General features: G+C 39.8%; 1 protein-coding gene across 3 annotated transcripts in view; it reads left to right on the forward strand.

The window, feature by feature from the left end:
- Positions 1-26,880, forward strand: part of kremen1 (kringle containing transmembrane protein 1) — a 66,219-nt gene that overhangs the window by 4,790 nt on the left and 34,549 nt on the right. For all 3 annotated transcript variants that reach the window (XM_017452165.3, XM_017452166.3, XM_053674341.1), the window contains exon 2: positions 25,273-25,435. In XM_017452165.3, the coding sequence (XP_017307654.1) occupies positions 25,273-25,435 (163 nt within the window). The remainder of the gene's footprint in view (positions 1-25,272; positions 25,436-26,880) is intronic.

Below are 26,880 nucleotides of genomic sequence, written 5' to 3' on the forward strand. Positions count from 1 at the left end.
GGTCAGGGTGTTCAGAATGTGTGTTTCTTAGACACACACACACACACACACACACACACACACACACATGTACATCTGCACCTGGACGGTACATATTTCAGATCCTTTGTTATTTTGTTAAATATAATTTACCTCAGGATCATTAGGAGTTTAAATCCAGATTACACACAGCAACAGAAAATACTCCTTCCTGATTGGCTGGCAGATTTCTGTTGGGTTTTGTTTTGTTTTGTTGGTTTTTTAATATCAGGACGGTGCTAATGTTGATCCAGTTAAATAAAAATCTGGCTCTTCTCCGTACTATGCGTGCGTTGAATATGAAATAAACATCAAATGTGACCGGCACAAGCCGGCTAACGACCGCGGCTAACAGTTTAGCAAGCTATCACACAGCCATAAAGTTTATTATTACAGACAACGTGAAGGCACGATGACCGAAGAAACACGACAGAACAATCAAGAATATCAACATTTCACTCAGATATGCAGATAAATTCCGAAGATAAGACTCGGTTTGATTGAAATGACACTGTGATTACACTTCGAGCGCTATCTGTTCAACCGCTAAGCTCTGTGGGCTTCGAACACACCATTCGTTACGCTGTTCGAGTGTAACCATGACAACAAGTATAAATAACAGCTGATCTTTTTTTTTTGTTACTGAAATTAAATAAGCAGTTTTATTTACATTAAAAGGACCGAGAATTCATCATCAAGAAAACTTCAAGAATAGAGCCAGATATCGCTCTATAGGATGTTACCATAGCAACAGTCTTAGCCTAGAGATATACATTAGAAATGGATTTCCAATCTAGTTTTTTATTTTATTTTTTCTCATGTTAAAATATCACTGTTTCAGAAGCCTTGTGTATCGCACAAGAGTTCAAGAGGCCGTCAGTTCAAGAGCAGGTCGTCCACCCCATCCGTAATTACACCCTGTTGTGTGAGGATTTGTTGGCAGGAAGTGGGTGCAAGGACTTCTGGGAAATGTAGGAATGATGAGTAACCATCTCTAAATGCTGCACGCCCTGATGTGGGCTGTGCGTCTGCTAAATTAGCTCTCTGAACTAACCGCTGACAACTTCAGTTGAATGCTGATGTGGACGTGCGTTCGAGTTTGTAGTGGGCACAAATCACCCACACACACACACACACACACACACAGAGAAACACTAGAGCATCTTTAGCGCTGTGACTTCTAAACAAAGGCAGTAGCTTTCCACTGACAGAACTTGTCATGTGATGATTATATAAGAGAGAGAGAGAGAGAGAGTGTGTGTGTGTGTGTGTGTGTGTGTGTGTGTGTGTGACACATTGGCGTCATCGCTGTGTCATTTCAGTATAATACAGAGAGGCAGCTTAGAGATGACATAAAATTAAACTGTCAGTCGTGTGTGTGTGTGTGTGTGTGTGTGTGTGTGCGCGTGCACAAAACGGATTGTTATCATAAAACACACGTCCTGATTTGTGTGTTGTTTGTTCTAGTTGTTCTTTTTATCTCTTTGGCTCGACATGCTGTTTAGCGTAAAACACTTTAATGACAATATACAATAGTTCAGCAGTATCAGCCATGCTAGCCAGCTAGCTAAATGCAGCACAGTGCTAACGTGCTAAGATACACCAGCTAAACTAGATGACGGCTAGTTAGCTAGCAAAACCTTTCCTAAGATCACCTTCACAGATAAACTTTTTAAGCCCTTTTCTTTAATCCCTCTTTCCTATTTATTTGCTGAAATACCCATAAACCCCTGTGTGTTCAATTTTCCCCTGACATTTATGCATGCTTGGCGTTGGAGATAGCTTGGCGTTTTTTAATGTTATTCCCTCTCGCTCTCTCTCTCTTTCTCTCTCTCTTTCTCTCTTGCTCTCTCTCTTTCTCTCTCTCTCTCTCTCTCTCTCTCTCTGTCTCTCGCTCTCTCTCTTCGGTTGAATACGCAGTAATGAATAATGGCCTCGCAAACACTCTGTCCCTCTGCAGCGCTATCTGATGGCGAAAATAATTGTTTTTATAATCAAAATCACATCCAGGCCTCTTTTGCATGATGCTCGATTTGGCAGGAACGGCAGGCCCTCGAGGAATATGCAAAAAAAACGGGATGAAAATAATTAGTTTTTTGTGAGGCGAGGCTTTGTGAAACCGAAGCACCGAGCTAGACGGATAAATTCCGTCGGATAAAATAAATCTACATAAACATTTGACAAATGTTTACAAGGTGTCATGTGTGTCATTGACTTTGAAACTTTGCTAAGTATTAGCTCTAGCTAGCCTGCTATTAAATGCGATACATAGCTAGCGATACGAAGAGCGGGTTTCATGCTAGCTTAATGTAAATACTTAGCTAGTTTATACCAGCTAGCTACGCTGAGGTGCTGTCATTGGATTAGTTCCAAACTTACTCTTCGTAGTCTCACTTCACAAAGTAGCCGAAAAAGGATAAAAAAGGAACATGAACATGTGCTTATGTGATGGTCTTTAAGACTGACATTTAATCATCTACTCATTTCGCTACTCCCTGTGTAGTCCTCTGGCTTCTCAGCCACTGCTGACCTTTGACCTTGTGACCTCAAGGGTTTGGTTGAGTAACCTCAGATGGTTTATGCCCTTCAAAACAAGGCCTCAGTGAGTGTATGTCATCTGCTGGGAGTCTCCGTCATTCCCATGTCCACACTGGCCACATTTTAGCATTTTTAAAACGCTAACATGTACTTTTGTGGTCAGCCGTAGAACTCTGATTTCAGGCTCCATGACCAGAAACAGTGCAGTTTCACGAACTCGACCTGCGTCGTGAACTTTTTCACCGCAAGACGAAGGCTGACTTTGGTCCTCTGCCACCGGAGTGTACGCTCGACACGAACAGGGGAAGTGGGGAGGAAATATAAAAGGCCAGTGCTGAAAATATCAAACGCCAGACCGTCCCTCCCTGCCTCCTCTGGCCAGGAACACTTTGTGGGTGAGGAAGCAAATTGTCGCCTTTCCTCTTGTTTTTTTGCGACAGGTCCTGACACGGACTGGACTCAGGATTCAGTTCAATTTGAATCAGTTCAGACTTGACTCTGTTCAATTCAGTTCAGTTCACTTTGCACAACTTGGGACTTCACATCTGACTCGATTCAGTTCCGTTTAACTAGATCAGAATCGACTTGATTCGGTGCTGCATACTTGAGTCGGATCAGAATGTATTAATTTCAGTTCGATCAACTTGATTCAGCCCAGAACAATTTCTGATTCACTTCTATATAACTGATTCGGTCCAAAATTGTCATGGGTCCGATTTATAAACTTGGTTCAGTCCACTCTGGACTTGATTCAGTTATAATATATAAATAAGATTCATTTCAGATGTTACTTGATTCATTTAAGAATCATCAGTTCAGAATTGATTCATTTCTGTAAATATGCTTAAGATCTGAATCGATTCAGTTTACAATTGACTCCGTTCACCTCTATAAATCTGAACTAGTTTAGGATCGACTCATTTCAATTCTATTCATCTGAATTAGTTTTAAATGGACTCATTGCAATTCGGTTCATCTGAGTTAGTTTAGAATTGATTCATTTCAGTTCTGTTAACCCGAACTAGTTTTTAATTGACTCGGTTCACTTCTGTAAACCCCGAACTAATTTCGAGTGAATTCAATTCGTTTTTTATATAAACTTGACTCAGAATGGGATTCACTTTATGTAATTTCATAGTTGAAACTTGTCCGTTGTTAAAAGCGCTATACAAATAAAACTCAATTGAATCGAATTGAATTTAGTTCGGATGTTACTCGAATCGTGCCAACTTGACACGACTCTTAAATCACGTCATACAAGCTGAAGGTAAGAATTAATCTGAAAACGTTCTGAACAGTTCAGTTTGAACACTTTAACAGATCTGTAATAACAATACCACACCTTTGGGAAATTCATGAGATTTAAAAAAAAAACAAAAAAACAAACACTTTGTTGAACGTGATTCGGTTTAAACAGTTCCGTTTGTTGAGGTTCAGTGTTGCGACTCGTCTCCTCCTTTTATTGTATTGCAGACATTTATCTGGTGCTTAAACGTTGCCGCTCTCTTTCTCTCTATTGTGTTCTCCTCTCGTTGCCAACGTGTGTGTGAGTGTGCGTATGTGTATGTGTGTATTGAAATCAGCGGTTAAGAACAGGATGTAATCTAATCCGAGCTAAGCCCCGGTTTACTCTGGCCTGTGCGTGTGGGATGAATACGGGTCACTTTAGCTGCTCGTAAGGCTGCCGGTGATGTGAAACTAAATCTCACGGACATGAATAAATCCCTGAACCTGATCCTGCGCTCTGATGATACCAGGATGCCCTTTTTTCTCTCTTTCTCTCTCACTTTTTTTCTGCTCCGCCGTTCTTTCCCAGGCGGAGTGCTCGCTCTGTGTCTCTTTGTGCAACTGACCTGGAGTTGATTCGGGCCCCGGGGGCAAGAGACGTCGATCGTGCTGCGTCTTGTGCAGTTGCTTTTGTTAGCCTTTGTCCCTGTTTTGTTTCAGACTGTCTACTTTTCTTTTCACGTATACCATCCATGGCACATGTGGTTTTTATTCCCTTTTTTTTTTTTTTCACGCCATCGGTTAAAGTGTTGATGTGTGTGTGTGTGTGAGAGAGAGTGTGTGTTTGTTTGGAGTTGAAGGCTGGAGGACATTTTTGCACAAAGACCGAGAGATAGAAAGACAGAAAAAAGGACAGGATAAGGACGAGGCGTAGCATGCGCAGGCTTTTCTGTGCGTGTTTGAAAGACAGGATCAGATAAATGTGGAGTGGAGTGTGGAAAGAGATAAAGTGGGAACAGCATAGCTGACTGACAAAGCATTACATAAAAAAAGAGAGGCTACTGTTGATATCAAATCTCCAGAGGAATGCAGACGGTTAGACAAACTGCTGCATGTATTTTCTTTCCATCTTTCCACTTCGTATCTTTGTTCCACCACAACCACGAAAGAAAAAAACCCAACAACTATTTCCCCAACTTTCTCCAAGAAACGGTCCGTTCATTCGTGTAAACTTGAGTCAGATAAGAATCGAATCGATTTAGTTTTCCAAAAGTCGATTCAGCGATTCAGTTGATTGTCGCTTGTCTTCTTGTTTTTTTTTTTTTGTTGTTGTTGTTGTTGTTGTTTGTTTGCTTTTTTGTTCCCCACGAGAGGCCTACACACAGATATGACTCGAGGATTCAAGACTCGGTTCTGACTCGCATCCATTTTGAACCGAATCAGGTTTGTAGAACTGAATCCGTTCAGTTCAGGCTGGGTTCACGAGTTCACTCGTCACTTGATTCGGTTCTATAAACCTAAATCGAACTTACATTTACATTTACATTTATTCATTTAGCGGACGCTTTTATCCAAAGCGACTTACAAATGAGAAAATACAAGCGAACTTGATACACGATACATGATTCGGTTCTTTAAACTCGACTCAGATCAGAACTGATTTGATTCAGTTTTATAAATTTGATCTGACTCATGAATGAACTCTTATTGCGTTCTACGAATCCGATTGGTAGTCGTTCGTAAGTGACAACGTTTACATGCGCGGTTTATTCCCTTTATTTCGGGTTTATATGTCTATGAGCGTACAGGCATCGGGATATTCTTGTATACGTGGCTGTTATAAGTACGCCTGAGTTGCTCTTCCTGAATACCGAGCCTACAGCTAAGCATCTGTTAGCACCCACAATTCCTTCTGAACTGAGCATGCACGTACATCTCCTTTTAGTGGAATTTCTGTGTAAGGTGTTTACATGCAACAAATTTCCGATTAAAACAGGAATATTCCAGGGGCAGGAATCAGAATTTGGGGAGTCAGAATATTGTATTAATCTGAATTGGGCATGTAAACGTAGTCATTGATGTGAGTCAGTTTTATAAACTGTAGTTCAGTTCACACTCGACTTGATTCGATTCAGTTATATGAGTCTGATAAAGTTCAGAATTCAGTTCTATGAACCTGAATTAAGTAACAGCAGCAGAAGCGCGGCAGTGTGAGCTTTGCGGCACTGTCACACCCTAGGATTTCCACACGTGATTTATTGTGATTTAAATAGGATTTGTTAACTTTGCTAATTTAATGACGCATCAAAATCGAATACTTTCTGTCCGAACTGTAAATGATTATGTAAATCTTGATGTGGCATGCAGTCAGACAGAAAGCTGGATTAAGATGGTATAGTTATCTTTCATTTTTGTGTTCTGTTCCTGACTAGCAAGTTTCTAGCAACCAACTCAGACGGAATGAACAATAAACATCTTAGGTAACAAATCCTAAACGTGATAATACGATAATAAATGACAGCAAAATCGTTCCTGTTTTTATTTTCACAGATAGATGGGTACATATCCTACTTTAACTGCAGGCAATGGCCTCTAAACAGCTGATAATTAGGAGAAAAAACAAAAACTATCACAGATCGGCTTCAGTTCATTAAAGCTGCAGTATGTAACTTTTAGGTACAAGACGTGTCTTTCTTTGTGCCTAAGGACTGTTCATTTTACAATTTAAATAACAAAAAAAAAAAGTATGTTGCTCTAATATGTGTTTAATGGGGGGAAAAGGATCATATAGATGGATAAATCAAGTTACCTGCAAAATTATTATTGATAATAATGATTAATTTCTAAGATGGAATGTTCTATACAGTCATTAAATTTTTTTTTTCTTCTAAAAATCATAATATAAGTACAAATATATTTGCTGATTTAAACATCCAGTGGTATGTTTAGTGCAATGGTAATGATAATAGTAATTAAAAAATGGTGTTCTAGCCCTGAAAAGTGTCAAATTATTAATTCAGTCAAAGTCAGATTTGACCTGAGGTTTTATTTATTTATTTATTGATTGACTGATTTTGGACTTACACTTTGGACAGTTTAATTTTTGCACATAGGACATCCCTAAAAGTTACATACTGCTGCGTTAAACTAAACATTTCTCATAAAACGTCGAATAAAAGCACTGCCTTCAGCACTACCTTTTCCACCTTACCGTTTCCTGTTGCAGGGTTCTACATGGAACCATTAACCACCTGGGTTCTCCCAGGGAGAGAACCAAACCAGTGAACCCTTCTAATTCCGTACATACACATATACACACAAAGGTCTCCAAGTTTACAGGAGTTACACAAAGCTAAGCATAAACCTTTAGTCCTGACCAGTAGAGTAACACACACACACACACACACACACACACACACACACACCTCTTCCTCCTGCTGTGGTGTGTCCTGTAATCAGTGTCCATCAGATCTAAAGGGAAGCTAGCGCTAACACTGTGTACACATACACATGCTCTGCGATGATCGTCACACACGCCTGTTAGGACAAAACCACATATAATTAGCATTCCTGCAATACCAATAAACCTAGGTCAAAACTCAGCGATGTGAAACAGTTGTGTGTGTGTGTGTGTGTGTGTGTGTGTGAGGCTGTTTGAGGTTAAATGTGTACCTGTACTCGCTTGTTGTTGTACTTGTAGATGTGTTATTGTGCCCTGGGCGTCAATTCCACAGCAATTCTGAGGTGTTTGTGAGTCAATTATTTCTAATTTACTCTAATAATAATTGCTTACATCTCAATCGTGAAGTCTAACTGGTGTGTCATGGTGATGAGTTGTTTGTCTTAATTTCGTTATTTCAACATCACGTTTTGTTTTTCTTGAATGGCGGCTTTTCTGATTGTTCGGTCTGGTTGTTTGCGTCTCATTTCGGAGATTTTCAGACAAGTTTTGTGCTTACAAATGACAACGCTGCTTGTAATGAATGTTTTCTATCACTCAGAGTAAGATTAATCTTTCTATACATTTGTAATTTATTAATAAAGTTGTTGCGAATGTTCTCCTGACTAACTAATGCTAGTTAGCGATGTACAATCTCTGTCAGTTGAAGTTTCATTAGCTAGCTAAATTCCGTTTTATCAACTAAGATAGCTAGCTGCCTCGCTATCAAGCGCCACTCTGTGTTTTCCAGGTCACATTTTGTTAGCCCGCTGAATTCTGTTCCGTCTATTGTGTAACATAATTAGCGGTCTCGCTACCAAGCTCCACTTAGTATCTGTCAGGTCAAATTTTGTTAGCTAGCACAATTCTATTCTATCAACTAACATAGCTAGCTGTCTAACTACCAAACTACAGTCTGTGTTTGTAAGGTTACACTACATTAGCAAACTACATTTTGTTCTGTCAAGTAACATAGCTAGCTATCTAGCTGCTGAGCTACATTCTGGATCTGTCAGGTCACATTTCCTTAGCTAGATAAATTCTGATTTGTATCATTCGATTAGCATAGCTAGCTGTCTAGCATCCAATCGACACTCAGTGTCTGTCAGGTCACATTACATTAGCTGCCTAAATTTAAGCTTGTTAACGTAATGCAGACAGACAGTAAACACATGTAACATTGTTTAGTTAGTTAGCATTAGTTAGCTCTTAATTATGGTAAAATGGGATTTATTTTTTAATTGAGTGGATTTACAGGAAAAAGGAAGTTTGGTCAAATGTTGTTACCTTTTTTGGTAAATGTAATAATGTGCTAACATCATAAAGTCTAAGCAGTTATTTCAATAGGAAAATCTAATGCTAGCATGTTAGCATGAAACGGACACTGTTCGCTTGCTTGTTTAGCTAACAGTGTTCAGTTATTGGGCAATTTTTAGCTCAGCTAAACCAGTTTTCCACACAAATTGGATTGTGGAAGGTTCATGTGACAGGAACTTTGGAGCTTTTTCCTGTAATGCTAATGTTTGGGGGTTTTGGGTAGGAGGGGAGCTGCCTGTACAGGAGTCGACAGAGCTTGGCACACAGTGCAAAATTATCCAACAAACAAAAATAATCTAATGTTGGCAGGAGAAAAGGGGACTGGCAAGCCTGTTGAGAAAGGGTGTGAAAACAGAGGAAACATTCCACAGACCTCTGAGCAATCCCAAACATGTAGAGCACACAATATTTGTTTGGGTTTGTTGTAGAAATTGTTGGGTTGATGGGTGTTTGGCTTGCGAGGGTGAAAGCTGAAAAACTTGGAAAACTTACACCGTGAGGTTTTAGTTCACTGGAAGTTCAGTAGAACTCTGAGGCCTCATTAATACAACCACAGTGGATTTCATGGGTTTTCTAGAATATACCTATTCACAACATCAAATCAAAACGTGAGCTTTTTTTTTTTTACCTTGTTAGTTGATGTCCCTGGATATATTAAGTACGATTCATCATCAGTCAGATAAAATTCTTGCTTTTCTGTAATCTTTCTCAAATTGTATTTTTACTTTATATTTTTCACTAATATCAAAGTACTTCTAGTAAAGTTTGTCCACTTGGCAGCCATCTTGGTGCCGTTCCTGGCTGGTTATTATTCCAATTTTATTCATCTACCTCATGCTTGTTTGGGAATGCACACCATTTTGACAGTCCAGTCAAATCCAGGACGATTCAAAAAACAAATCCATTTGTTATTTTCCTCCTAAGTATCAGGTTTAAATTCGAAATATGTTACGATATGGAATGAAAATAATGATTTTAGCTTGAGTTGTCAAGCCCCAGCACCTGACCTGTTCCAGACAGGGGTCATTCCTATGTTCCCAGGGTCCTGTGTTCCCCGGTTCAATATTCAGTTAGCACACATTAAGTAAACTTTTCTGAAGGTTTGATGTAGTCAGGACTCATGTTCCCGGGGCCCTATTAACTTTATTACCTTTTAACTTTAAACACCAGAGATACATTTAAATGAATAACAACATGCATTAGTTTTAAATCCATCCTTGATCCACACTTGAAATTTATGAAAGTTATGAATACATTCATACAGTTCACCTCCACGCATGAACAATAGTGAAATGTATACACTAAACTGAAGAAATGCCGTACTGTAGCCTATAAAACACAAAAAACCGTCATAAAAAGAACAAAATGTTAAGTATGAACACGTCCCAGCTCTGACTTATGCTTTAAATCACCATGTGTTCATTATGTGCCATATAAATCTGGGGAACATAGGAGCCTGGGAACGTAAATATGCTCCCCCACCTAAATGGCTAGCTATCACGGTAATTAGCCAGTATCACTCATTATAAATGTAGTACCTAAATAACTAGGATATTAGGTAGCTAATATGACTTGTTATTAGGTAACTACCTAAATAGTTAGCTAGAACGTTAGGTACCTAATAAAACTCGATAATGGCAGACTATCTAAAATAGCTAGCATATTAGGTAGCTAATATAACTCACTATTGGCAGACTACCTAAATAGATAGCATACTAGGTAGCTAATATAACTCGAATTTGGTAGACTACCTAAATAGCTAGCATAGTAGGTAGCTAATATAACTCACTATTGGCAGACTACCTAAATAGGTAGCATACTAGGTAGCTAATATAACTCGAATTTGGCAGACTACCTAAATAGCTAGCATAGTAGGTAGCTAATATAACTCCAATTTGGCAGACTACCTAAATAGATAGCATAGTAGGTAGCTAATATAACTCCAATTTGGCAGACTACCTAAATAGCTAGCATAGTAGGTAGCTAATATAACTCGAATTTGGCAGACTACCTAAATAGCTAGCATGGTAGGTAGCTAATATAACTTGAATTTGGCAGGCTATCTAAATAGCTAGCATAGTAGGTAGCTAATATAGCTCATTATTGGCAGGCTACCGAAATAGTTAGCATAGTAGGTAGCTAATATAACTCATTATTAGCTAATTACCTAAATAGCTAACTAGCATATTAGTTAATTAATATGATTTGTTATTAGCTAAGTACCAGGTTAGCTATTTATCAGGTGAGCTATTTATCAGGCGACTACCACTGCAGTATCTAAAATATTCAATTCAAACATTTCCAAGCATTCCACTTGGTTCCAGAAAGTTCTCAGTGTTGAGCCGTTCTTTCCGTCTGTGGGCTGTGGGATTATAATAACTGGGCGTCGAGAGCCAGTAAACCGATGACACTCTTTGAACTCAACAATGAGCCCTAGTGTGCTATCAGAAATATTTTGGAACACGACCGCAGTGATGCAGTTCCAAAAAAAAAAAAAAAAAAAAGGAATGTTGTCTGAAAGGGGCCGATTAATGCGTGTTTCTTGTTCCTTATTTTGTTTTGTTTTGTTTTTTGGAATCTGATGAGGCATTTTGGAGTCAGAGAAGGAGTCGTTGCAAACGGGCATGATTTCATACTTCAGCACCCACACACAGCCACTGGTTTTCCATTAGAGCGCATGACAGCACTTCAAGCTGTTAGCGTGTCAGTGACAGACACTGATCTGGGGTCAGAGATGGAAAAGCAAGCTCTTAAAGGAACAGGTCAAAAATGAAACGTTTCGAACTTTCGCACTTACCCCCGAAATGTACTCGATCTTCCGAAAAACACGTTTGTATTTAGCGCTATGAGGCTAATGTGTCTTAAAAGTAATGGAAGTCGGTCTTGGCTGACGTGGTTTAGGACACAAATAAACAAAACCTCAGGACATGGCGTTGGAATGTTATTTGATATACAACTAATGCTGCCTTCTTCTTTCGTTGGATTCCATAATGTTACCTAGTTAGCGATATAACTAGCCTGACATTTTGCCTTACTGGAATCCGTTACGTATCAGTGACTTTTACGAAGGATAAAACCATCAACGATCAAGTCCTTGTCCTCAGAAAGTCTGATGTCGATTGTTTCCAAAATAATTACGGCTCAAAATGCTTTTTTTTTTCCTTCGGTGTCGGAAAATATTTACCACAGTTGTTATAGCACATAAAGGCATTAACAGACAAACTTTACGCTAACATAGCTTACATCACCTAAATAACTAGCTAGGATTTTAGTTAGCTAATACAACTTGTTATTAGGTAGCTTCCTAAATAGCTAGATAGAATGGCAGGTAGCTAATATCATTCATTATTGGTAGACTACTTCAATAGCTAGCATTTTAGTTAGCTAACATAACTCATTATTAGGTAATTAGCTAATATCACTCATTATAAGCTTAGTACTTAAATAACTAGAATATTTATTCTATTGGGTAGCTAGTATGAGTTGTTATTAGGTAACTACTTAAATAGCTAGCTGGAATGTTAGGTAACTAATATAACACGATATTAGCAGACTGGATAAATAGTTAGCATAGTAGTTAGCTAATATCACTCATTGTTGGCAGACTACTTAAACAGCTAGCGTTGTAGTTAGCTAATATAACTACTTATTAGATAACTACCTAAATGGCTAGCTAGCTAACACACGGTGCTACCAGATGGCTATGTTTATACCAGGGATGGACAAATGATAAATTTATTAGCTAGCCCACTGGGCCAGTGTTCTGCCCGGTATCGTGTTGTGGTTTCGCTGGAAACCCAATCGACGTGGTGTAAAAGTGGTAGGTAACGTAACGTAGTAGTGCATGACGAGCTCGGTAGCTAGTTCTCCTCTATGAACTCTGTGATTGTTAACGAGTCGTTACGCAATGTTTCGGCTACGAGCTGTCATCCTCTCGCGTGAAGAGTCCGGTTAGTGTCGTTACTTTCTCTTGGTATGACTAACTCGGGATGAGGTCACATGCCGTGCGTCCGTAATCTGTGCACGCTGATTAGTCCACAGAGTAAAGATCATTCAGCCAGTCGCCTTGTGTTTAGTCTGAAATGAAATGACGCAGCTTAATGATGTCATTCAAGGCAAAGCGTATACAGACGTGGGTGTGTCCTTAACGTGAGGTATACTTCCTTTACTTTGAAGCGGTTCCAGATAAGCTAAAGAAGCAAATATCAGACAGTGATATAACAACGTCTTGGTTGATCGACTACATGTGGGCTTCCAGTTGTACTTGTATTATTTTTGTGAGACTGTTCCTTTAAATGGACTGATCCCAGACTTGGCCGACGTCCATCAACACTTCTTCGCAATGCTGACAGGCTAGACAGCATACATAACCCTTACACACACACACATACACACACACACACACACACACGTTTCTCAGACCTATCAGATTTCCTCAGTGTGTGTATGCAGGCTTGTTTGGTCTCTCTGGAGCACATTTGGACATTAAACGTGACTCCTGGTGGGCGTGACCTATCTTTGTTCTGCTGTTATTTTTATATGGTTTGGCTTCTTGACCCCAACCATGACAAAGGAAATGTAAATCACAGCGAGTGTTACTTCACTGAGGGGAGAAGAAGTGCACTTAAAGAGGGAGTCAGGAGAGTGACAGGTCCTCTACTTTTGTCTTTGATCTCCTCTTTTTCCTCTCGCTAGTCTATTCTATCCTTTTTATCTCCTCTCTATATCTCTTTATCTTTATCTCCTCTTTTCTGCTGTCATCATTTATCTCTTTTTTCATCCCTCCCTCTCCTCACCTTTCCTGTCCTCTCTACATGTCTCCTCAGTTCATCTCTCCTCTCCTCATCTCTCTTCTCCTGTCCTCTCTTCATCTGTCCTGTCCTGTCTTTATCTCTCCTCTCTGCTCTTCGTCTCTCCATTCCTCTCCTCATCTCTCCACTCCTCTCTTTATCTCTCCCCTCCGCTCTTCATCTCTCCTCTCTGCTCTTCATCTCTCCTCTCTGCTCTTCATCTCTCTTCTCCACTCTTCATCTCTCCACTCCTCTCCTTGTCTCCACTCTTCATCTCTCCACTCCTCTCCTTATCTCTCCTCTCTTCATCTCTTCTCTCCTCTTATCTCTCCTCTCTTCATCTCTCCTCTCCTCTCTTCTCTCTTCATCTCTCCTCTCTTCTCTCTTCATCTCTCTTCTCCTCTCCTTATCTCACCTCACCTCTCCTTTATCTCTCCTCTCCTGTCCTCTCATCTCTCCTCTCCTCTCTTAATCTCCCCCTTCTTCTTCTCTTCTCTCCTCTCCTCTCTTCATCTATCCTCTCCTCTCCTTTCATTATCTCTCCTTTCCTCATATCTCCCCTCCTCTCTTCATCTCTCCTCTCCTCATCTCGCCTGTCCTTTCCTTGCTTCATCTCTCCTCTCCTCTCTTTATCTCTGCTCTCCTTTCCTCCTCTCTTCTCTTCTCCTCTCCTCTCTTGTCCCTCCGCTCAGCATGTTCTCTGTTGTTTACCCTCCCGTCACAGCCGGTTTGAGTGAGTTTAGTGGTGTGTGTGTAGCACTAGCCTGTGATTAGCATGCTATTTATTTAACCTCGTAACCTCCCAGAGCTCATCTCTCGCGGTGCGATGCTTTAATCACGCTTTCCAGACTCACAGAACCACAATAAAAAAAAAAATCCCGCAGGCCTCGGAACCGTAGTGCAATCTGAAAACGAGCTTTTTGAACCCGGGCTTCTGAAGCCGTGCCTGATGGGCTCTGTGGCTCTGGCTGTAGCTGCGTCCTTCTACGCTTGAATTTGAAGCATGAAATCATCTTAGTGTGTGACACGAGCCAAAACGCTTCAGGTTTCCCATTCAAAATATTAGAAACATCAGAAAAACCAACATAAAACATTGAAATATAACTACATCTGTTTGTTTTTAAGAATTTACAAGCGGTTATTCAACATACACAGCACCACTCTTACTTTTAGAACAACATCCTTGATTTTTGACAAAATTTAGAAGAACATAACATTTCTGACAGGACTTTTTATTTATTTATTTATTTACCGTGGACAAGTGCTAAAATCCTCTCAAAAATCCTGTCTGGTTAGCCCATGTTTGCTATGTTTATGATGTACACCGCAAATGCTAGCTAGCAGGCTAACACAGGAGCTCAATGATGGAATTCCTGAGAGGATTTTTAATCATAGTCATAAAGGTTAATAATCTTCACTGCTAGCTGGCTAACATGCACTAACGTAACACTAACTTTGACGGGATTTCTGAGAGGATTCTTTGTTCATATTCACAAACGTTCACTGTTAACGCCAGCCAGAGAAATAACATGAGAAAACCTGACAGGATTTCCAAGAGAAATGTCTATAATTGTCTATAATTGTCTACATATATATAATGTAGTCAGGTGTTTAAATAAAAAAAATGATCTTCACTGCTAATGCTAACTATAGCTGGCATGATCTGACAGGATTCCTGGAAGGATTCTTAGTCGTAAATGGTCAAAATGCTAACTACTTCAGCTAGCTAATTAGCTCAAATCGGCTAACCTGACAGGATTTCTGAGAATATTTTTGTTATATTCAGAAATGTTTAATAATCGCTGCGAATGCAAATTTGCTTCCTGAAATAAGACAAAGTGTTTTGATTTTGTGAATGGATTTTTAAATCAAATTCATTGATACATACAGTGTTCACTACTAATGCTAGCCAGCTAGAAAGAATGAGCAAGCAGACACTGCTAACACTAGCTAGCTGACTAACATGAGGTAACTTGACAGCATTTCTTAGGAAATCTTACGTTTTTAAGTGAAACCAAAAACAACATTTTAGGACTGGATGGTAGCTAGATAGCTAGAGAGATTGATAGATAGAGAGATAGATAGATAGATCGATAGATAGATCAAATGCATAACCAGACAAACAAATAAATAAACATAAACTTGAATATATAGCCTTCTTGATTTTTTCCCACACTTTTATTTACCACTAGGTATAGGTAAATAATTTCATTTTAATGTGAATTTTTTAAAAAACTATCTTTTAATATAAATATATTTCATGTATGCCCAACCTCCAACCATGGATGGAAAAAATGTGTAAAAGTGTATATGTAGAAATAAATATATACAGACATAAATATTTACTTGTTTGTTTGGTTGGTTGGTCGATTACTTGGTTAAATGTTTTTCTAATTTTCCTTCATTGTGGTGTTTTTCTTTGTTGTTTTTTTTTGGGAAACTATGATCATATTGTAAGCCATTAAAGAAAAGGTTGTAAACAATTATATATATCCAACACTGGTGGCTGCAGGCCTTTTTACTTCTTTTATATATATATATATATATATATATATATATATATATATATATATAAATTACACATCAAAGAAGCAGGCTTCTGGCAGCACACTTTGGCTAAATGGCCATTTTGGTCTCTCTCCATGAAAAGCGCCGCATGAACGAGAAGCGGAAGAGAGCGGGAGAGAAAGTGGGATGGAGGAGAGTCAAGAGGTGAAAACGCCAATGGGCCAGCGACCGCTTCGTGTGTTGGAGTTTTACACTGAGGCGAGACCAGCTTTTACGGTTTCTCTTTTGATGGTCAGCCTGTGTGTTTGGATAAACCCGGAGTTACGCCTTCTACAGGAAGCCCGGGTCTGTGGCTGGCGTGGTTAGCCGTGCCGCTATTCTTAGACTAGAGTAAGTGGGTATTAGCTTGAGGTAAATGTGATACGCTGCTCAAGCTGGGGTAGGAGTCCAAGAAAATGAGACAGGAACAGGGGTAATTATGTTTTTTTTTTTGTTTTTTTTTCCTTCGGCTTGGCTCAGGTTTTTGTCAGGGAATACCGAATTTAGAACACAAAAGTGGTCCCAAATGACGGTTCGGATTTATTAAACCTTGAAAGGATCACCGTTGTAGGAATAATCTCTTCAAACCGTGTCTTTAACTTACAGTATTGTTCATCGACCCAACATCTATGCTTAAACAGCGTCAGTTTGTCTTCCCTCGTGTGGAAGGAACTTCCTCCAGGGACTGATGGGCTGAATGCTGGATGAGTGTGTCAAAGTTTGATGTGGTTCTGGAGTTGAGGGAATGGTTTGGCATGAGATTTCTCACATCGAAAACGGAATAATTTGTTCTACTAGCGTTGTCTCACGCTTCCCCTCTCAGCCACAGCTGCTGGAACAGCCCGATTATTTCCTGTGTTTTATATTGTAGCTTAACAAATTATTTGGACGCATTTTAACGGCGGTTTAGGGTGATAATAGGCTTTCATTATTTGCAATACATTACAGCATTTGGCAGACGCCCTTATCCATAGCGACCTACAATTATCTCATTTATACAACTGAGCAGTTGAGGGTTAAGGGCCTTGCTCAAGGGCCCAACAGTGGCATCTTGGCAGAACTCGCAACCTTTCGATCAGAAGTCCAACATCTTAACCGTTTAGCTACCACTTCCCTATTTGTATGGTACAGTACATTACAAATGTGGCTCTAGAAGCAAAACTAGTACACCAAACATGTCTTAACTGATCAGCAACATTTTTTTCTTTTTCTTTTCGGTGAACCGTTCTTTCAAGGCATGCCTCGGTGCCATCAAAACCACAAGGATGTGTTCAGGTGAAAGTGCTACAAATTGTCATATCCAGTTAAGGGGAGTAAATCACGTATTTCCTGCTCTTGCTGTTTTGAAATGCCACAAACCAACCCTAAGAAAGTAGACACGATTCGGTCGATTTACCTCGGTCCCTTCGTCAGACCTTTTATTAGCATCTCCTGCGATGTTCTGCTTCAGACGTTCTTGACACAAACATCTTCAAGGAAGTACTGCTTTGATGTGCAAATGAAATTCGAATTAGAAACGTGGTATGCGCGCTAACGATCACATAAACAGCCACTGCAAAGCCTGGATTAGCATGTAGCGCCGCTTTAAAACTTTACATCCTGACGTCGATGAGACTTAGCTGTCCCTGCGTTAACAAGTTTACCGTTTATGCGGTAACATAAACTTGATGTTACCACGGTAGCTTCGGCTACGTAATATTTGCTAGCTTGCTAGTAGGTTTGCTATGAGTTTAGTTACACAATATGATTTACAACAATGTCTGCCAACTTGTGTATATGCTAGATTGAAATAAATACTAAAAAAAATAAATAAAATGTGCCTAGCGTGCTAGGGAACTTTAATACTTGGGTACCTAACAGTAGCGAGCTTACAGTTGCTGCAGAAATGGTGAGGACATATTACCAAGTTTGTTTTTAAACTGAAACCACTGGGGACGCTGGATTTGTACCTCTTTCCTGACTCTAGAATGAAGTGCTTGGATTTGAAAATGACTGTGAACTCATCAGCTTGAGTTTTATAGTTTTAAACTCTCACCAACAGCGTCTAGACTCGGTGTCCTTTTTATATAACATCTAAGGCAACAGCCATGCTAACGACCACGCAAAGCCTGGATTAGCATGTAGCACCTCTACTCTGGCCTCAGAGTTCATTTTCTAGGAACTCAGTTGTGTTATTTATGGCACATCTGTCCTCACGAGTGTTCGCATGAACGTCAGCATGCGTGTAACTCAATCTCTTCCCATCTCGAAGCAGTTTTTTTGGGTAAACACAAGATGGCATGACCTGCGTTCCCTGCTGGAGGGGATGCCTTTGTTTCTTGTTTATTTTGATATCGGTCACCTAACCGTGAAGCTGCTCTTTTTTTTTTCCTTCTTTTTTTTGCACCCGCTTTCACTGTCTCTTACGCAGATACGACAGCATCTGGATGCTCAATGTGGAAGCAATTAGCTTCAAATCCTTGCAAACATAATAACAGGGTGATCAACCCTTCACGTTTGAGGAGTGCTCTTAGGACCCTCTTGTTTTTGACTATAAGGCCTGCGCTGGGTCTCCCTGTCTTCCTTGTCATTCTGGGCTTCTTCTTTTTTTCCATAAGTGGTCGTGTTTTATAGCATTTTTTTTCCCCCTCCACTTCGACCTTTAATGCGGTCAGAGCTCTGTTTCCCATCAAAGTCTGTAATCCAACCACAACAAAGACGTCACATGGCGATACAGGGGAAGCAGTTGCTTCGTGACAGAGCGAGATGGTGGTTCTGCAACTGGAATGAAAGCCATCACCTTCATTCATTCATCTCCCCGGCCTTAAACTCACTCCGGCGCATGCAACTTGTGAGTTCTTGTCCCAAAACAGCAGCGCTTTGAACGATGTCGGTTTTTAACTCCCTATTCATCATGGACGGACCTTCTTATCTCGTTCCTCTTATTCCTGCTTCCCCTGGTCGCCGCAGAGTAATGGTGCCTCTCGACCACATCAAACCAAACTGCTGCTAATTACTACCCTTTCCTTGAGCCCTGCTTATTTCAGTCCAGCCAGTCTGAGAAAGCTTTTTCAGAGAGGTTAGCCACAGAAGCAAGATGGCTGAGTGGTACCAATCTCCGTACCCACACGGAGTGTTCTCAAAGTCACAGTTGTTCTTCCTCTTCTTGCCATTCCGCTTTCTTTCCGCCTTCATTCTCCTTCGTGCGCAGGACTCTTAATGCGAGCGGCTCCGAAGGGCATCCTCCCCGCTCGCCTTGTGGCTTGGCCGGAGATTACAAAAAGAATATGGTAATTACTCCAGAGGACATGCGGTATGACTCATGGAGCGCTTCTGAGTCCCAGGCCTCGAAATGTTTCCCAGCTTGCATGAGGACTTTTTGCAGAACTTTGCAGAATAATAGAGCCACCTAGCAGAGCTTTACGATCCACAAGTCCTCAATCTAGCAGTTAATGTCCGCTAACCCTGCGTTATAAGAATCGGTTGTAGCTAAATGATTCGGGTTACGTAATAATTTCCTTTAAACAAGCGCTATTTTTGCAAGCTGATGAAACCCGAGGTCATGCGATGTGCAACCTGCAGCATACCATTGGTCTGAGGCAGTTTACTGCACCCGGTTCACATCATGTTAAGTAATTTGCATAAAATTGTGAATATCTCAATTTGACTGGTCGAATTATGCCTCGGATTTGCATACCTCTATAACAAATTACAGTTCGGCTGCTGCTCGCTGGTGTGAATCTAGGTTACGCATTGTTTCTCAACACTTCTGCGGTAATCAGCAATTTTTCAAACCAGACCCTTCGAAACGTAACCTAATATACCGGCTACCGTGCCAAGCGTCGATTAATTATCAGAACAGCTTTCGCAACTATGGTAGCTACAATTGCAGAAAGCAAGCTGCTGTCGTGTTACAACAGCGCAGGGGCTTTTAATTAAAATCTTCTCCTCTTCTTTTTATCTGTCACAGGAAGTTAAAATAAGGGAAATGACAGAATTTAAAAAAAAAACAACAACAAACGTCCAGACTTTTGTAGGTCAGTCGCGCTGTTCAGGTACTATTCAAATGTTCATAGTATTTACATATTCAAAGGTGAAAAATCCACATTTTAATGTTTAAGAACTCTAGACTTGAGCGCATTTGGAAAACACACGTAACCTGATTTACTAGCAGGGTCTAAGGAGGCTTGCGTCTTTCGAATGAGCGAAATAGCAATAGGGTGTATGTTTACCGGTTAAGCATGTGTATACCAGAAGGTGTGAAAAACAGGGTGGAGTCAGTGCCAAAATGGATCAGTTTTGCACTTGATGTTCCTTTCTGGAATGGTAATTGCATGTGCGGATTAGTACAACTGAAAAGCAGGTATTAAACGTGCGCGAGTCCATTTAGACCTGTTGAAAACAAAGTGACACATTCATTAGAGGTTAATAAGGTAAAAGCTTTTCAGATTCATGCCTTGCCGTCACGTAATGATTAGAAAGTTTCTTAAAATGACGACTTAATATTCCAGTTTCATATTCGATGTTCATCACACATTGCGACGTTAAACCGAGCCTTTGAAAACGTTTCATTTACATATACCTCATTAACATCGTTTTGCATATCCTCACGTCTTTAATTGCCGATATGCTGGAGAATGCTTGTGAGAAGGTTTTAGTTTCTCAAATTTACATATTGTTTTCTACCGTGACCTTGCACATTAGTGGGTGTTATTTGCTATATTAGTAAATAGAGTTTTTTTGAAATCTATAGCTGTGTATTTTTCTAAACATTGTTGGCCCAGTGACACGTTAATGTAGAGAAATGTCTTTGAATACATCCGTGCTGAAAAAACTATAGAAACCATCACAGACGTTCTAATGGTTTCCACTACGAATACCATTACAAGCCATCAGCTAACCATTAAAAGCATTACCATTATCTATCCTTAATGGTATCCGCTAAACATAACATGTCACCAATAGATAGCAACAAATTACCAGTAGGGACCCACAGGGACTATTATAGTTTCCATTAAAATCAATACAATTCCCATTATAACCATTGAAACCATTACGCATACACACGCTGTCAGGTTTTCTGTTGTTGTTTTTTTCAGCAGGGATGTCATGTATGGTGTTAAAAAATTGCATGGATTTTCCCTAAAATTAAGATAAATATCACTGACAATAAAAATGAGTGTGGGTAAATACACAGAGACGAGTCTAAATCATTGGCGGTTATAACTAAATGATGTTGCATTCTTGCACTTTCCTTTTTGTGTTCTCGATAGCAGGTTTTGTTCAAAGGTGAGCACCGCTCTGGCACACTCTGGGCTTTAATTATATCTCCTCAAAGGCCTTTTGACATGTCTGTGTCATTTTCATTTGTCAGTTTGCAGATTGACAGGTGAATAGGTGGAAGCTAAAAGCCGTGACTGAATAATGACTTTAATGACGGGGTGAAATTTCCTGATCTGGCCACTCAAAGGGGTTGGTAGGTACGGAAGGAAAACCGCACAACCAGATAATACAGTTTTGAGTCATTCCATGAATGGTGTGATATGTAAGATTATTATATTTAATGAGACGGATAACATGTATTCATCTGATAAACACTTCTCAGGCATGATACTGAGAATCAAATACAGCATGATACTGAGAATCAAATACAGCATGATACTATGAATCAAATACAGCATGATACTATGAATCGAATAAAGCAGGATACTGTGAATTGAATACAGCATGACACTATGAATCATAAACAGCATGGTACTATGAATCAAATACAGCATGCTATTATGAATCAAATACAGCATGATACTGTGAATCAAATACAGCAGGATACTATGAATCAAATACAGCAGGATACTGTGAATCAAATACAGCATGAAAGTATGAATCAAATACAGCAGGATACTGTGAATCATATAAAGCAGGATACTGTGAATCGGATACAGCAGGATACTGTGAATCGAATACAGCGTGACACTATGAATCAAAAACAGCATGGTACTATGAATCAAATACAGCATGAAACTATGAATCAAATACAGCAGGATACTGTGAATCAAATACAGCATGAAACTATGAATCAAATACAACAGGATACTGTGAATCAAATACAGCATGGTACTATGAATCAAATACAGCATGAAACTGTGAATCAAATACAGCATGGTACTGTGAATAAAATACAGCATGATACTGTGAATCAAATACAGCAGGATACTGTGAATCAAATACAGCAGGATACTGTGAATCAAATACAGCATGAAACTATGAATAAAATACAGCAGGAAACTGTGAATCAAATACAGCATGAAACTATGAATCAAATACAGAATGGTACTATGAATCAAATACTGCATGATACTGTGAATCGAATACAGCAGGATACTGTGAATCGATACAGCATGAAACTATGAATCGAATACAGCAGAAAACTATGAATCAAATACAACAGTATAAAATAACACTTCCTCCACCATGTTTGATAGATGATGTGGTATGCTTTGGAACATGCGCCTTTCCTTTCCTTCTCCATACTCTTCTGTTCCCATCATTCTGGTCCAAGTTAATCTTTCGTCAAAAATGTTCAGGATTTTTTGGAGGTTGCCAGTCTGATCTGGCAAATCCAAAATCCAAAAACGTACGAACAAAGCTAGATCAAAAGCCAGAACAGCGAGACATAATATGCAAGACTTGGTATTTCAGGTAAATGTATACGTGAGTGATACTTCACAAAGAGTCTTGGTGAGAGTCTGTACGTATATATATATGGTGTGACTTAGCATTAAGGCGAGCGTACATGCCAGTGGACTACCGTTCTGGGGATTGTAGTCCGTTGCGGCCATGTTTGTAGGCCGTGATGTGTTCTGGGAAGTGGATTCCAGCACTGGTGTGACAAATGTCCCATTATTACACACCATGTTGTTGTAATCCAGCCCATCACATGAGTTTTCACCCCAACACAGGATATTAACAGATGTCTTGACAAACTTACAGACATTTTTATAGGTTGAATTTTTATTATTTTATTATTTCGTCAACAATAAAAAATATATAGGAGGAAGTCAATGGGGAGGTTATTCTTTAAACAAAAATAAAGACATACTCTCCACACAAATCTATTTTAAAGGCATTTTATATGTAATACTTGTACTGATCCAAGAGAACATGGTTATATTTGGAAATAAAGAGGTGAAAATATATCATTCGGGGGAAAATTTATATCCATTCAAACTGTTAAATATGTATTTGTTTTTTTTAATGATCAAAATCACACCCCCCAGCCCATTTTTTTTTAAATACTAAAGTACAAATTGAATCATTTAATCTTTGATGACAAATATCTGCTTAAAATTGGGGAAAAAACACTTTTTTTTAAGGCATAAGGATAATCATTTCAGATACCATCATGATCACCACACCTTTTCTTATGATTTTTCTACCCGATTACTGCGACTCACGAACCTGAAAGGGAATTGTCTAATAATTTGCGAAAGACGCCGGACGGTTTGGAAGACGCTAACGCACCACATTCCAGCTCCTTCACTCGGAGCGGAAGTCTAAATGACGTGCTTTGAAGTCTTCACGTTTACAGAGTCCACGCTTTGAAGGAACAATTACCGTATTGTTTGTTTTGACTCAGAACGAGGCCTCTCATTTCTCCTCAGCTTTTCGCGAAAAGGTTACGGTGGTTGCTCACAGGGTGGCCGTGCACGATTCTGTTTCGTTCCTTCTACACCACTTCATAAAGTTTTTTTTTTTTTTTTTTTAATATCTCGTGGAAGATTAATAGCTGCAATCCTCATTCATCTCGCCTCACAAGAGTGCAGACACGCAGATGGACAAAAACGTCCTAATGTAATTTCCGAAATCTTATTTATATCTGATTCACCCTCCGTCCGCTAGCTCCATGCCCTCCGCGATGACTCACGGGACAGCATCAGACTAGCACGCTAACACAGGCGAAATAACAGCGGTAACGTAGCTCGATTCATTTGCGCAAGCAGCTCAAATCTGGTTACACAAATGGAAACTTATCACCCTCAGCCAATCCCCCTCGAGGCATTTCACATAATGATATTTTATTTGTACAACCGCCACTGTTTGTGATGAATGGCTAAGGCAGAAAACGAGGTTAAATGTTAATGCTAACACACTTAGAAAGCGGGTCATGCTAGGTGAAGCTTCTTCGGAGAACGTGAACAGATATAAACAGCTATACCCTCACCATCCACTTTATTAGGAACACCTGCACATTCATGCAGCTATCTCCTCAGCCAATCATATGGCCGCAGCGCAATGCAAAAAAAAAACTCCAAGAACAAGAGTCTGAGGCTATCATGGGCACAGACTCACCCAAACTGGACAGTTAAAGACTGGAAAAACATCTCAGATAGTCTCAGACTCCTGTTCTTGACCTACAGGGGTGGAACCCGGTGTGGTCTTCTGCTCTTGGAGGACATCCACCTTAAGTTTTGACGTGTTGTGCATCCTGAGATGCTTTTCTGCTCACCACGGTTGTCCATTTGTGCTTATTGGAGTTACGATAGACTTCCTGTCAGCTCAGAGCAGTCTGGTCATTCTCCTCTGATCATATCTCTCTCATCAACGAGGTGTTTCACACACACACCACTCTGTGTAAACTCTAGAGACTGCTGTAGCCTCTGTACTCTTTGCAGACCATAAACCGAACCATGTACATATGACTATATGCATCATTTCTCCGTTTTATCCAAACGTTTGCCGTTTGTAGTGATGATTTGCTAAAACGGGAAATAACCACCAACACGCTAGCATACTTAGCAAGTTCAGTCCTTCTGAGTGCTACTACGCTTGTTACAGAATATGAACATGATCCTAAATATGAACATTTCGAGGTGTAATATTTTCTGGCTAGCGTAGAAAGTGCGATGAAATTGCTAAGCTACTTAGCAAAAGATCGTTAGATATTAATTGCTAACGCGGGAAATTAAATACAGTGCAAAATATTCGCTCGCTCGGCTAGTTAGGTCCCGCTAACTGCTAGCAGCAGTGTAGGTATGAAGAGCTGAAAGTATTTTTTTTCTGTAAGTAGAGCTTGTGTCTAGACAGAAGAAGAAGTAAGCATGCAGGTCATTCTTAGCACAGTTAGCAAAGAGGCCTCGCTAAGTAAATTTGCCCATGCATACATACTTTTACATAATATGAGCATATTAGCATCCGTTGCTAACTGCTTTTTTGAAAGGATGTTTTTAAAAATGAACACATGTCCTACGTGAGGCTAAGCTGCTCAGCAAAAGGTCTTGCTAGGTGCCGTAGAGTAAAATATGACCATCGAGACGTATATATTTTTCGTAATTAGGTCGCATTTGAACAGAATGACTGGCATATGCGCTGTATATAAATATTTAAACGTGTGTGTGTGTGTGTGTTTGTGTGTTGTAGAATGCTACACGGTGAACGGCGAGGACTACCGAGGTCGGCAGAACCAGACGAGTCTACACGGAGGGAAGCCGTGTCTTTTTTGGAACGAAACCTTCCAGCATCCGTACAACACGCTGAAATATCCGAACGGAGAAGGAGGACTGGGAGCTCACAACTTCTGCAGGTCAGTGTTACATCTCCCTGCTTGGAAAAAAAAAAACCCAATAGAAACCGTCATAGAATTTGTAATGGTTTTAATGGTTGTAATGGGAGTTGTATTGGTTTTAATGGAAATTGTAATGGTCCCTGTGGGTCTCTAGTGGTAATTTGTTGCATTCCATTGGTGGCATTATATGTCTAGTGGATATCATTAGGGACCAATAGTGGTAATGGTTGTAATGGTGAGGGGATGGTTTGTAATGGTATTTGTAGTGGAAACCATTAGAATTTCGGTGATGGTTTCTATTGTTTTTATCAGCAGGGCTGTTACTGCGGCTGCGTCACGCAATGTTCCGGTTCATTCTCTCCTGATTAATTGATTTATTTCTTTATTTTTATTTAATTCAATCTTGGGAAATTTCTGTCTTTCATTCTTTTCATTCTCTCTCTCCATCTTTCCGTCTGTCTTTCACTGTCGGTTATTTTTGCATCGGTTTCTTTCCCCTTGTCCTCTCTCTCTCTCTCTCTCTCTCTCTCTCTCTGTCTTTCATGCCATCTCTCTGTTTTTCTTTCACCTTCTTGTCCTCTGTCTCTAATTTATTTGATCTTTCACTCCATCCATCTGTTTTTCTCTCCTCCACTTTCTCGCCCACTCATCTCGTCGCCGCGTTCTACTGCTTCTGTCTGTTTTCTGTCGTTTTCTTTCGCTAGATCTTGTCACTCTCGCTCTCTGTCTCTCCGATTTTCCTGTTTTTCTTGTTTTCATTCGCGCCATCTGTCTGTCTTTTCCTTTACAAGTCCTCATGTGTTTCTCTCTCACTCCTGGGCTTTTTCAGTTTTTATTGCTCTTGTTCAACATCTGTGTCTTTCACCATTCTCTCTCTATCCTAATTCTTTCTCTGTATCTGTCTCGCTGACTGTCTGTCTGTCTGTCTCTCATCCACTCTTTCTGTATATCTGTCTTTCAGCTTCTCTCTCTCCTTCTTTTGTCTCTTGGATGTATGTCTGTCTTTCCGTTTGTCTCTCTGTCTCATAGTCTTTCGCTCCTTCTGTCCTATCTATTTCTCTCCACGTCTCACTCTTTCTGTCTCGCGCTTTCTCATCCCTGGTTTTCTTTTCTGTCGTTCTGTGTCTCTCCTTCTTTTCTCCCTTCTTCCGCTACTTATTACTTTCTTCCTCTTTTTCTACTTCTTCTTTTCTTCTTTTACTTCCTATTATTTCCTTCTTCTATTGTTATTCTTTTCTTCTTCTTCTACTTCCTCTTCTTTTTCTACTTATTATCTTTTTCTTCCCTTTCTTTTCTTCTTCTTCTCTTCTTCGTCCACTTCCTCTTTTTTGTCTTCTTATTTTTAGTCTTCTTATTATCTTTTTCTTCCTCTCCTTTTCTTCTTCTTCTTCTTCTACTTATTATTGTCTTTTTCTTCTTCCTCCTCCTTTTTTCTCCTCTTCTTTTTCTTCTTCTACTTTTTT

Source organism: Ictalurus punctatus, chromosome 22 (genome assembly GCF_001660625.3).
Source record: "Ictalurus punctatus breed USDA103 chromosome 22, Coco_2.0, whole genome shotgun sequence".
NCBI lineage: Eukaryota > Metazoa > Chordata > Actinopteri > Siluriformes > Ictaluridae > Ictalurus > Ictalurus punctatus.